The 13952-nt window shown below is 35.1% G+C and overlaps 2 protein-coding genes across 4 annotated transcripts in view; one reads left to right on the forward strand and one right to left on the reverse strand.

Annotated features, from left to right (window-relative positions):
- LOC137629173 (DNA-(apurinic or apyrimidinic site) endonuclease 2-like) overlaps positions 1-13952 on the forward strand; it is a 215995-nt gene that overhangs the window by 99002 nt on the left and 103041 nt on the right. The window lies entirely within an intron of this gene.
- Positions 1-13952, reverse strand: part of LOC137629138 (peroxidase-like) — a 41034-nt gene that overhangs the window by 9639 nt on the left and 17443 nt on the right. For both annotated transcript variants that reach the window (XM_068360418.1, XM_068360412.1), the window contains exons 9-14: positions 12801-12985; positions 12400-12646; positions 11815-11948; positions 5113-5282; positions 3727-3832; positions 3119-3406 (exon numbers count right to left, since the gene is read on the reverse strand). In XM_068360418.1, coding sequence (XP_068216519.1) covers positions 3119-3406; positions 3727-3832; positions 5113-5282; positions 11815-11948; positions 12400-12646; positions 12801-12985 — 1130 coding nt within the window. The remainder of the gene's footprint in view (positions 1-3118; positions 3407-3726; positions 3833-5112; positions 5283-11814; positions 11949-12399; positions 12647-12800; positions 12986-13952) is intronic.

The raw sequence follows: 13952 nt of genomic DNA on the forward strand, positions 1-13952 counted from the left end.
TTTTTTTTTTCGAATTTCCACTAGTATTTTTGAGTTTCATTTATGAGTACAATCACCAAAAACGAAAAACTTGAGATATCTTATCAGTATAAGATAGATACACTTTATATGAAGTATTGTATAGATTCTACTGTACACTACATGTTGAAGTCTCAAATTAAATAAACTGCAAAAATTATATAAGAATTACATGATAGAGTCGTTCAGTTTTGGTTTTGCATCATGTAATTAGAAGATTCAATACCACACGATTATGTTCTATCTACTGTCTCCAAGATGAGGAAATACTTCCCTTAGGTTACTTCACGTAACAGGGGTCTAGAATGAGCAAGCTTCCATTGCTAGGTGGTAATACTGGATTTACAGGTTAGATAACTTTTCAACTGTGCTGCTTGAAGCTCACCTGATTCTAGTATTTTCCATGTCTTAAAGTTTTTGGAAATTATACATTCACTTAACAAATACGATTACTCTTCTATGAATTCATTTGGAAAAAGTCATAGATGCTCTTTGGCTATTAAATTTCAGAACAGATTCTTCTCTTTAATTAGTCTTCAAAAAGAGTATTGGATTTAGTAGTAGGTACTTACCCTTGAACTGGATTTCAAGAATTAGTAGTCTGGAAATGGATTTGGTAATGGATGTTTATTAAGCCACTGGATTTTGAAAGTTGCACACTCTTAGAAAATGAATGTCAAAATTGATCCTTAGAATAGAACTACTGTAGGTGTGGAAATAGGTTCTTAGTCTGGAACTAAATAGAAAATAAGTACATCATTACCTCCGTCAACGAAGTTGGGAGGATGTTATGTTTTGCCCCTGTTTGTCCGTTTGTTTGTTTGTTTGTGAACAACTACCTGGCCATAATTTTTCTCATAGAGTAGTGAAACTTTCAGGGATTAATTTTCATGTTGAGATGTGCAAGTGATTCAATTTTGAAAGTCCTGGATCAAAGGTCAATGTCAAGAAATAAGCTTTTCGTGGCGGAGGTCACAATTTTATTCATTGAGTAGGGAAACTTTAAGGGATTAATTTTCATGTTGAGACGTGCAAGTGATTCAATTTTGAAAGTCCTAGGTCAAAGGTCAATGTCGAGAAATAAGCTTCCGTGCGGAGGTCACAATTTTATTCAGAGAATAGGGAAACTTTCATGGATTAATTTTTATGTTGAGACGTGCAAGTGATTCAATTTTGAAAAGTCCTAGGTCAAAGGTCAAGGTCGAGAAATAAGCTTCCGTGGCGGAGGTCACAATTTTATTCATAGAGTAGGGAAACTTTCAGGGATTAATTTTTATTGAGACGTGCAAGTGATTCAATTTTGAAAGTCCTAGGTCAAAGGTCAAGGTCGAGAAATAAGCTTCCGTGGTAGAGGTCACAATTTTATTCATAGAGTAGGGAAACTTTCAGGGATTAATTTTTATTGAGACGTGGAAGTGATTCAATTGTGAAAGTCCTAGGTCAAAGGTCAACGTTGAGAAATAAGCTTCCGTGGCGGAGGTCATAATTTTATTCATAGAGTAGGGAAACTTTCCGGGATTAATTTTCATGTTAAGACGTGCAAGTGATTCAATTTTGAAAGTCCTAGGTCAAAGGTCAATGTCGAGAAATAAGCTTCCGTGCGGAGGTCACAATTTTATTCAGAGAATAGGGAAACTTTCATGGATTAATTTTTATGTTGAGACGTGCAAGTGATTCAATTTTGAAAAGTCCTAGGTCAAAGGTCAAGGTCGAGAAATAAGCTTCCGTGGCGGAGGTCACAATTTTATTCATAGAGTAGGGAAACTTTCAGGGATTAATTTTTATTGAGACGTGCAAGTGATTCAATTTTGAAAGTCCTAGGTCAAAGGTCAAGGTCGAGAAATAAGCTTCCGTGGTAGAGGTCACAATTTTATTCATAGAGTAGGGAAACTTTCAGGGATTAATTTTTATTGAGACGTGCAAGTGATTCAATTGTGAAAGTCCTAGGTCAAAGGTCAACGTTGAGAAATAAGCTTCCGTGGCGGAGGTCATAATTTTATTCATAGAGTAGGGAAACTTTCCGGGATTAATTTTCATGTTAAGACGTGCAAGTGATTCAATTTTGAAAGTCCTAGGTCAAAGGTCAACGTTGAGAAATAAGCTTCCGTGGCGGAGGTCATAATTTTATTCATAGAGTAGGGAAACTTTCCGGGATTAATTTTCATGTTAAGACGTGCAAGTGATTCAATTGTGAAAGTCCTAGGTCAAAGGTCAACGTTGAGAAATAAGCTTCCGTGGCGGAGGTCATAATTTTATTCATAGAGTAGGGAAACTTTCCGGGATTAATTTTCATGTTAAGACGTGCAAGTGATTCAATTGTGAAAGTCCTAGGTCAAAGGTCAATGTCGAGAAATAAGCTTCCGTGGCGGAGGTCACAATTTTATTCATAGAGTAGGGAAACTTTCATGGATTAATTTCAATGTTGAGACGTGGAAGTGATTCAATTTTGAAAGTCCTAGGTCAAAGGTCAAGGTCGAGAAATAAGCTTCCGTGGCGGAGGTCACAATTTCATTCAAAGAGTAGGGAAACTTTCATGGATTAATTTTCATGTTGAGACGTGCTAGTGATTCAATTTTGAAAGTCCTAGGTCAAAGGTCAATGTCGAGAAATAAGCTTCCGTGGCGGAGGTCACAATTTTACTCATAGAGTAGGGAAACTTTCATGGATTAATTGTTATGTTGAGAGGTGGAAGTGATTCAGTTTTGAAAGTCTTAGGTCAAAAGTCAAGGTCAAGGTCGAGCAAAAGGTCTACGAAATTGACTATAACCTTGAGAAATGAGCTTCTGTGGAAGAGGTATGCTCTCTACTGTGTACCCCTCTAGTTGAAAATTTAATTTGGATTTTTAATCTTTCCTGGGAAATATGATTTATAAATTGGTCCCTATTCTGAAACTGACATTTGGAATAGGCACTTATGAATTAGTTTTGTAAATAACTACCTAATCTAGAACTGTATTTGTAATTAGGAATTGAATATGAAAAAATATCTACTTTGGGTCTGGATTCGGAAGTGATGTCAAAGCAATAAATTCAACTGAAGCTGTATTTTGAAATCGACGAATGCTATGAAATAGTAATTGGAAGTATAGTAGTTACTTACGCTCTCAGTTTTTGACCAGTTGTAGTGGGTGAGGTTGGAGATGGAGTTGGAGTTGGAGTTGGAGTTGGAGATGGAGTTCGAGTTCGAGTTCGAGTTCGAGTTCGGTTTCGAGATGGAGTTCGAGTTCGAGTTCGAGTTCGGTTTCGAGTTCGAGTTCGAGTTCGAGTTCGAGTTCGAGATGGAGATGGAGATGGAGATGGAGATGGAGTTGGAGTTGGAGGTCCTTGATATTCCCTCCACAGGCTTACATCCAGTTTTGGATAGGATGAACACGGTCTAGGATTATTTCTGAAGAGTTAAAACAAGAGAGTTAGTTCTCTAGAAATGGCTTTTCTTATTTGAGAGGTGTCATATCCTATTGGAAAATGTCTTATTTCCTAAAAATAAGGAATGAGATATCAATTGCATGAGTACATGATCAAGATACGATGTAGAATTACCACCAATCTCGCATCACTACTAAACATCTTGTCCTTACAAATAATTCTTCCTAAGTTGGGAGAAATTTGTGCTGAATATTTATTATATCCATTCAGTAAAGGATGACAGAAAATAATTCAGTAATAAAAGAATGTAGAGGAATGTTTTCATTATACATCTCTACGTACTGTTGTCGGTCAACTGTCCGGAATACATGTGGCTGCAAGGATTCAATATCCGAGTTGTGGCAGATGATTGCAGCTAATGTCTGCTCACTTATGGATTTCAGCTGATCTGCACGTGAAGAGAAAAGGGATATAAACATCTCTGCAAAGGGAGGTATTCCGTTGAAACAACTGTAGTATGCACAGGTCACATGACTGAGACAGGAGTGAATGTGTATTTATAATAGAATACAAATTTTAAATATGGCTGAATATGTAATTCAGAGTAGAAATGGACTGCCTCTAGATTGAAAAGGTAAACATGTTGATACCTTAACATCGATCCCCTTTATTGTTTATCATAATAATGTTATTACAAAGGAGAGCTGAAAGGGATGAATCAAGAAGCTGTTATTCAAACAATATTTGATATTAACCGCAGTATTAAAGGAAAAAGACATAGGAATGTTTAAAAGAGTTACGTGAGGACTGGAATAAAAGCAAAGTAAAAAGTCTGGTAAGCAAATTGACCATGTAGATGCTGCGTTAGGGGCGTAGGGATGAATTCAGTATATATCCATTGTAACGAATGATGTCAGAAGAGATGATTAGAATTTCTAAATATGATTAGAGAGAGGAATTTCAAATGGCTAGAATTGAATTTTGAGAAGAGTGGGTGGAGTATCACCGTATATCGGTGGAAAAAATGGTTGTAGGCTAGAACAATTATTTTAGCTTGGAGTTGCATTGAATTATGAAGAAAGTAGTAGCAAAAAATTCATGGTGAATAAGAAATAACTAGATTGGAAATAACTAGATATAAGAGGTATGCATGATGATTGTACTCTTCTAAAGAATGGAGACAGAACTCATAAAATGTGAAATTTTGAACAGGTCTGATTGCAAAATAGTGTACTGTATTTCATAGTTTGAATATACTGAGGGGGAGGGACAATAGATAAGGCATGATGTATAAAAACTATTTGAAGGAAAAACTTATATATTTGTTTACTCAGTGCTCAATTACAACAAAAAATACTTCTGAATTATCTGATAAGAGTTCTCTTTTCATTTAAGAAGTATAATTCACCTTGTATTTAAGGTTTTACTTGCTGTTACTTGAATGACCTAGTTTTTTTTTATAAGAGTTAACAACCAAAATTGATTATATATTCTTCAAATATTCAGTATAAAATTGTAAAATGTTTTGATCATCAAAATAAGGTTGTCAGTCACTGAACATCACACAAGGGTACCATCTACCCTTGGCCCTTTGTCATGAGTACTTTTAACCTTTCTACTTTTCCTGTGTTTTCTCTAAAGTTGCCATTGTCACTGAATTGACTTCGCATCTCCAATTCAATAAATCAAATGAATTGCTTAATATGCTCAGTAAATTGCTCGACTTACCCGGACGGAAAGGTTTTGGCTGCATTAAGTTTTGGAAGAAGAACCGATCTCCCTTTTTGAGGCGGGAGAACTGCTGACTCAGCAAGCAGGCAAATGTGGGACCCACTAGCCCAGAGTCCACTGGGAATTCGGAGAGTGCAGCTGGGAACAGGTCGATCTCATGGACGTCACTGGAAGTAATGATGGGAAAGGTTGAATGTCGCTAAAAGTAATGATGGGTAAGAATGAATGTCACTGAAAGTAATGATGGAAAAAATTGAATGTCACTGTAAGTAATGATGGGAATGGCTGAATGTTACTGGAAGTAATGATGAGAAAAGCTGAATGTGTGGAACTGAAGGATCCGATTTAGGGCAGGGATGTTTGAAATTAAGGATGAGATGCTGACAATGAGTTAAATGGCATAGCGTAATGGCACATAAGATCGAAAATGAGAGTGTTAATGGATGAAAAGAACACGAATAGCTGAAAATGGGAAAAAGAATTATTAAAAAGAGCAAGAGCTAGATTGTATTGCTGTAAACAAATGTGCGAATGGCTGAAATTGATGGTAAGGACTGATTGAAATTAGGAAAGTGAACTGCTGAATATAATGGATGAATACCCTCAAGAAAAGTCGAAGGTGGTTGAATCAAAGGGACTGTTAACTGGAAATACATGTATGGCTAAAGATAAGGGTGTAGAGGTATGAAAATACATGTATGGTTGACTAAAGATAAAGATTTTGATATGAAAATAGACATTGGTTGATGAGAATATGGCGTGAGTATTTAAATTTTATGGATTTTAATGGCTGTAAAAAAGACAGATGGAAATGAATCACACAAACTCACACTAAAAGGCAAAGGCTTGTAGAACAGCATTGTATTCTCTGTGTCCAAAATCAACACTTAATATTTGGCTGCTGATTGTTTTGAGTTTTTTTTTGGCCATGATTCATATGATTTAATGATTGACAAGGATATTACCACTCAAAATTAATTCGGTACAGCCAGCACTCCCTATTCAATTTCGATTGTTCACGATACAAAGAACCGTATAAGCTATTAAATAAAAAAAAAAAAAAATCGCTGTTTCGAGATAAGTACTCTCGTGGCTAGACAATTTCAAACCGACATTGCTCCTTTGCACCTGGCATCCTTTACACAATTTCCCTTGCTCACTCGTTCTCTTTTGCATCATCGCTCCTCACTTGTGTATCTCACGCTTCAGTCCTTTTTGTGCAAAGTTGCGTTTTGATGTAAAATATTTGTACATATCTAGAGTACTTATAGTGATTTTAGTATAAAATGTGATACATACATACTAACTCAATGCACCAAACAGTCCACGGGTCAAAGAGTTGCATCATACTTTAGACTTACTGCGAAGAACTTCATATGTAAATGGTTAGTAGTGTTGTACTGATACTTTTTCTTTTGATTTTTCTTTTGTTATTTCATTCATTGTGTAATACTCAGTGTTATTGTTATATTAACTACTGTACAGTGTTGTATACAAAATACCGTATTTTACAATAGTAATCTAGATTTAAGCTACGTGTGCAATGACTTTCAGTGGTATGAATCAATCTGCCAAAAACGGAGAACACTTACGAGTGTTACCTTGGCTAATTAAGCCGTATTGTAGCGATAGTACTGTACATATATGGCAGTAATATACATTGAAGTATCAGCAAGTGTTAAATTAGATAGGAACAACAGGGCTTTGTTGTCATGGTACGTTATTTACCTGTAAGTGTGGTGAAGACTAGTGTTTTGTGTACCGCAGTCTTACGTAAACAGGTGTATATGTAATGCAACTTACTGAAATGTGTTCATACCATAATAAAATACTTGCATTTTGATAGAAACCAAATAAAAACGATAATAGGCATTATTTAGTGTGTTAGTCGATCGCACGTAAGGAATGGGCAGCGAGTTGTTAGTTTAGGAGTTAACCCACCCTAGGACTTTTTGCGCTTGTCTGTATTACTTAACCCACACGAAGAGGAAGGGCTGACTGTAATGGAACCTGTTCGCTTCCTGCAGTTTGATTAGAAACGTAAAAAAGTAGAGAATTAAAACCAACTGCTTCTGATGACTATTTTGTATAAATCTCCAGACATGCATTCACATGTTTTCCTTAAAACCTTGTGGTGAATGGTTTCTCATAAAATCTTACATACTTGTGTTAATAACATCCCATATTATCAACATCTTTGGGAAAATCAAGTAAGCAGTTGTGAAAATTATTTTACTTGTAAGGAATCTATAGCATTTCAGAATCTGAAATATTTCACCATATTGTCTTAAAAGGAATTGGTGACCAAAATAAAACAACCAGTCTACAAAATTCCTCCTCAATACCTCGCTAAAGCTTGTAAAAAGTTCATAAATAAATGTAATATAATAATCACAAAATAGGATGGTTTAACCTTTATGAGTGGTTACACAATTTGCTCCCAATCAGGCTCTTGTAGTGATAGTAAATGATTCGCTGTTAAAACCAATCATAATCTTATCTGGCATTCCAAGAGAGGTCAGTTCTTGATCTATTCAACATGATCATAATCCCCAAAAGTGACCTCATTAATCTGAGGTCTCCGGGATATTGTTTTGAGGAAATTGTGGAGTTTCAAAATGAACGAAAGAGTGTTTTGTGGGGACCAAATTTAAAGGAAACTGTTTATTTAGAAATCAAAACACAGTATTTCATTCAGTTTTGGAGCCGTTTATTCTGACCACCTAGTATAGCCAAGTCATATAAACAAAATCATAGCAAACTTCCTTAAACAACTGGTATAGATATGAGATATTGTTCTTAAAGGAATGACAACATAATGCCCACGTACGTTATGAATGAACTACAGCCAATAAGATTCTTGTGGAAAAGACTTTCACTGCCTTTATATTGTGTAGAACTTATGCCCTGTCCACACGATCGAGCATGCCCGATGGGCAAACAGTGATACCAGACCACAATAGTTTGTAATAATGAGGGTTAAGGACGTCAGAAGCGGGAAAACCACAGACAGGGATCTGGCATCATACAGTGTTACCAGATCCCTGCCATTAGTTTTCCTGCTTCTGATGTCCTCAACCCTATTTTCCCTAACTATTGTTTGTGGCCTGGTATCACTGTTTTCCCGTCGGGCATGCTTGATCATGTGGACAGGGTCTCAAAAGCAATAGAACTATATGGCATCCAATATAACCCTGAACTTCATATTGAATAATGTACTGTACATTTAGAATCAAAAGAACGCCGACACTCAGGGGAAATCTTTCGTCAGATGTCTCTAGTGTTCCCATGACAAAACAGACGAGTTGCTCCTCTTACTACAGCTACGAAATGGGCGGAGCCTTCGCCATCCTTGGTGAATTAAAGACAGTAAAGGGCTGTCCTTGTTAGCGCAAGCATTGAAATGTTACAAATAGAGTTGCCATATTTCATTCTCAGTTATCATTTGACGTCTCAAATATCCACTACAAATACTGAACACACATACACACACACACACACACACACACATATATGTATATATATATATATATATATATATATATATATATATATATATATATATATATATATATATATATATATATATATATATATATATATATATATATATGTATATATATATAGAAAATATTGGAGTGTCGTAGCTAAACAATTCATTCCGTTAACAGCTATATTTGATTATTCTAACATTAGTCTTGTTCAAGTTACCGATGAACGAAAAAAGTAATTTCAATTATGTTTCAATGTTAAAAAATATTAATAAAAAACACCATACATGAGTTATACCCACATAAAGGACGTTCAGAGAGAGAGAGAGAGAGAGAGAGAGAGAGAGAGAGAGAGAGAGAGAGAGAGAGAGAGAGAGAATCAAATGGTTTGAGCTTACTCTACTTAATGAAGTAATGTAACAGCACATAAACTCCTTTTTAGACATTTATGCATATCAAAATATTGTTTTTCATTATTATACAATGTTTCCAATAGAAATGATTGTATTTTGCTCCCAAAAGCTTATAGTTATTTTTCAGATGATAGATTGACTGCTAAAAACTACTTACAGTTTATAGATATTCATTGAATGTAACATTTCGTAATATGTGAGGATACTTTATTGTAAAATATTTCCCAAATTATTCAGATTCAGGGGTATGCGCCGTTTCAGTCTTTAGACTCTAAGCCACTTTCCCTTTATTCATCATTTATTTTACATTCCCATTGTTGAGCTTTGTCATCTCACCGTCTTCTATCTTGGCCTTGAAGGATTAGCACTGCCATTTGAACTAAAATCTTAAACATATATAGTAAAATCTTTACTACATTGCTAATTCAATCTTTGTCGTAAGTGCTTTATTCACTTGATAATTATCGAAACTAAATGGCAAAATTGGAGATAGTTATTACAGGATATAACTAACGGGATTATTTTGTTAGAATCAAATGCTTATCCAAATAAGGGGTGATTTTGGGGGAAAATAACTAATTGCTTTTGGGCGTTTGGAGGATTTGCTTCCTTAAGGATCCGTATACCAACATTTGTCCGGCTGCATATAAATTTAGTTTGATCATTATATTTTATACTCCTCTATATACCTTAAATGCTCTGTAGGAAAATTTAACCAGTTGCTTTAAAATCGATTAAGATATTTTCGTTAACTGGAATAATGATAGAGGAATGGGATATATATTGTATAAAAAATCTGAGGGGCACCACTTATTCATGGAAGCATGCTTCACAATGCAATTTTTTTTTTTACTTCGATGGAGATTGTAAAAACTAAGATAGAGGAAAATGAAATACAGATCTCCAAATGCCTTATTCCGGAATCCAGCTAATGAATATCTTGTCTTGGTGTCACACAAATATCAAATAGTTCCAAGTTGGAATGGTCAAGGGAAGGTGTTTCTGCTGCCGCTTGTGAGAGATATCTTTTATGGAGGCACAGAGAGGAGCTAAGAACCAAAGTTGACGCCGAGCACCGAGGTAGAAGGGCATTCATTTTAAAGATATTTAATAAATAAATGAATAAATAATGACGGAAAGAAACACACATATTAAATAATGAATCTTGGGATAAAGGAAGAAGCTCAGGAAATAAAATCTAAAGAATGAGAGAAAATATTTAGGAATCCATGAGTATCGCTCCTCAGCTGTATAAGTTAGTGATTAAAAGGACAATCAAACTTTTATTTCCGAGATATTTTAATATTGGGGTTTTCCTTTCCCCTACTCACGGCACCAGCTGTAGAAATTGTGGTTTAACTAATACCGTGATAGGCTGAGGAGTTGGTATGGATAGCTTTTGCTCGAACAACCCGAACTAGAGCTACACGGATAGTAATCCATTTTTCGCTTGTTAAGCGCCCATCTACCTTGCGTAATTTACCCGGTCAAGAGACTTACATCTAGCACTCCATAGCTGGGCCGATTCGGGCACTTGATCACTGTAAATAAGGACTTTATCATACAAAGCTAAGCGTATTTGAATCAAGATTATAAGACCTTTATGCATGAAATTGATACGAAGTTGGTTTGATCTCAAAGCTGTTTAATTTCTCAAGATAAAGCTACTAGCAAATATATAATCATTGATAACTTACAATCAGGGTATTAGAATGGGGAATCATTTCGTGCTTATGCCATCTATTCGTGTATATTTTCAGGAAAAATTATAGAATTCGTTTTGGGAAAATAAGTATATCATAGTTTCATGACAAAATTTCTGAAAATTATGTTGTTCTGAGACTATGATTTGTCAATAAAACAAATTTTTTAAACCCTTTGCCAGAATATGATAGCGTCCTCATCTACCTCAATATAAGTTATTTTCGATACGAAATAATAAATTCTGATTGTATTCAAGGTGCTTTGCAGTCATCAGAATCTATTATATCCATCATCGATTATCTATTATGCAAAGTTAATACTTAAATTTCGTTACTTATCGACCTTCCATCAACAGCAGCTATTTTATTCTACTGCTGCTATCTTTTACAAATAAACTAATAATGAATTAGGTTAGCCAAATTTACTAGAACATTGACGGGTATCAAATAAATCTCAGGCAATGATACAATATCTTACAGACTGTATCATGAGTCTACAAGCATCCTGTCTCCACAACCCCTAAAACAGAAATGACTTTCCTATTTGCTCAGTTTCGGAATGGCCGGGGCAGGGGGATAGAAGGAGAACACCCCCACCCCCCAACCCCTTCCCTGGAAAGTGTCTACTTTGTCCCTCTTACGAAAACAGTAGCAATTGAAAGATAATAGTACATATATATATATATATATATATATATATATATATATATATATATATATATATATATATATATATATATATATATATATATATATGTGTGTGTGTGTGTGTGTGTGTGTGCGTATGTGTGTGTGTTTTGTATTTGTATTGAAAAGTTGAGACTTCAAATGATTATACAGAATTGAAATATGGCAACTCGATGTGTAACATTTGTATACTTTTGCTAACAAAGACGGCCCTTTACTGTCTGATTCGCTAAGGTTTGAGAAGGCTCCGCCCATTTCGTAGAAGTTGTAAGAAGAGCAACTCCTTGTCCGTTTTGTCATGGGAACACTAGAGACATCTGACGAAAGATTTCCCCTGAGTGTCGGCGTTCTTTTGATTCTAACTGTACATGTGCAAAATCAAAGTGAAATATAATAATTAGATACCTGTAAGCATCTCTGAAGACTTTCACCACTGATTCAGGCATGACTGTTGTCAAGTCATCAAATGAAAACATTTCTGGTAGTTGACAAGCTTTCCTCCATGATGTGTAGGGTGGCAGCCCATGATCTCTACCACGCTTCATGAAATAAAAAAAGAGAATTTATATTAAATTTTTCTATAGATATAATTTTCAAATATTATAAAATGAAACATGAAGTTGTCAAAAACTTGATATATCTATATAAGTAAATATATATATATATATATATATATATATATATATATATATATATATATATATATATATATATATATATAATGTATGTATGTATATTTATGCATGAATTTACACACTAATATTCATTAGTCAATTTAAATAGAAAATGTTATATTAAACAGATGGCAGACAAGTTGCTGTTTTTACAACTTGAGCTGTGCTCCTGCTTCCTTTCTTCCATCTTGCTGGCCAACTTTTTTTTCAAATTCAGTGGTTTCCCCAAGTTACTCCCGGATGCTGAAGGGGCCCCTAAGGCTCCTGCACAAGACGGCCAAATAAATAAATTCCAAGAAATCCAAATTGAACTTACTTGTATATTCAAGGACATCAAATCCAGCCCAATTCTATTTTCAGGCTGAGCAAAGAGCTTATTTGTCAGTGTCAGGACAAGATAAAAGTCTGGTGCCTGGGAATTGGCTGTGGCCAGTCCTTCGAGGATAGCCGAGGGCCGTGTGTTTTTCTGAAATAAAACTTTTGCATTTTCGAAGTTTCCTAATAAGGGCACGGACTCGCCTCCTGCCCCTCTAAACGCATCGTTGACGAGAGTGTGACCGAATCTGGAAGAAATTTATTTTTTGTTAGTAGGCGAAAACATTGTTAGCTTTTTATCTCAACTTATTTATTGGTGTTATATATATTGTTATGAGTGCCACTCTAAATGAAGTACGGACTATGTTACACATTTACACTAAAGAGACTATTGTTTACTACCTAAAGGCTGCAGTAGCAATGACGTTAGCAATAGACGCATCTTCATTAGGGTCATATGTCTCACCCGGACCTTCTTCCAGCAGGTCGAGGTCTTCATTTTCCAGGATTTCTGGGCCTAGCACCATTGGGAGCCATTCGCGGTATGACGTTTGTTGGATGAGGGCAATGACGACCCGCCTGGTTTCCTGTGGAAACACTTTAGTCACTGCATCAGGCATAAAATTATCTATAATGTGTTAAGTTGATAAATGAGTGTATGAATTGGTATGAATCACAGAATTTCGAATGTTGTGTTCCAATAACACAATGGCAACAGTGCTTTACAGTTCCAGGAATAGTCTTTAAATTGTTAGTAAGAACAAGAATAATGGAAATAAAATACAAATCTTTATATCAATGATAGTTACTAGAAAATGTATACAGTACTTGAAACTGACGAGAATAATTTGTAAAGATTTCTTATCTTATAGTAAACGTACACATTATTTATGGGTTATTCTTAATATTAATTAGTTTCGCAACAGAAAAATTATGCAATGCTGAGGTTAGATGCACAATTAAAAATAAGCTATCCTTAAAACATTTCCTCAGGATAGATTGATCACCATAAATTTTAAAAGACGTTCTCACTAAGGCAATTTTGTGTGCAATTGACGCAGAAATAAACAATGCGTTTCTCAAAATTTAAATGTAAATTGGCAACTAAGAATTACACCAATAAATTTAATTGAGTTTTAAATAATTAGAGACATTGTCAATGCAAAGATATGGATGTTGAGGGCTGTTGTCCTCAACCTACTTACAACCGTACTTTGAGTTTTGTTAGGGTTCAATCTTCATGTCCCATAATTTGCACCAGGTACTAATTTTAGCTAAATCTCTCTTAAGGGACTCAGCAACCATAGTCTACCTTCAAGAAATGAATTATATACAATGAACTTGTTTTCTAGGCCAAAACACATATTATGTATATTCAATATGGAAAGCTATGGGCAGAAAATGTTACCCTGAGGAACACCAGATATTACATTCCTATAGTTACCAATTGGTCATCAACAACGACTCTTTGCAATCTTTTATTTGAAGATTGAGTAATGATGCTAAGAAAGACCCACCAACTCCCATTTGCACATGTTTAAACAAGGATTTCTG

The sequence above is a fragment of the Palaemon carinicauda genome, chromosome 2 (genome assembly GCF_036898095.1).
Source record: "Palaemon carinicauda isolate YSFRI2023 chromosome 2, ASM3689809v2, whole genome shotgun sequence".
NCBI classification, from domain to species: domain Eukaryota; kingdom Metazoa; phylum Arthropoda; class Malacostraca; order Decapoda; family Palaemonidae; genus Palaemon; species Palaemon carinicauda.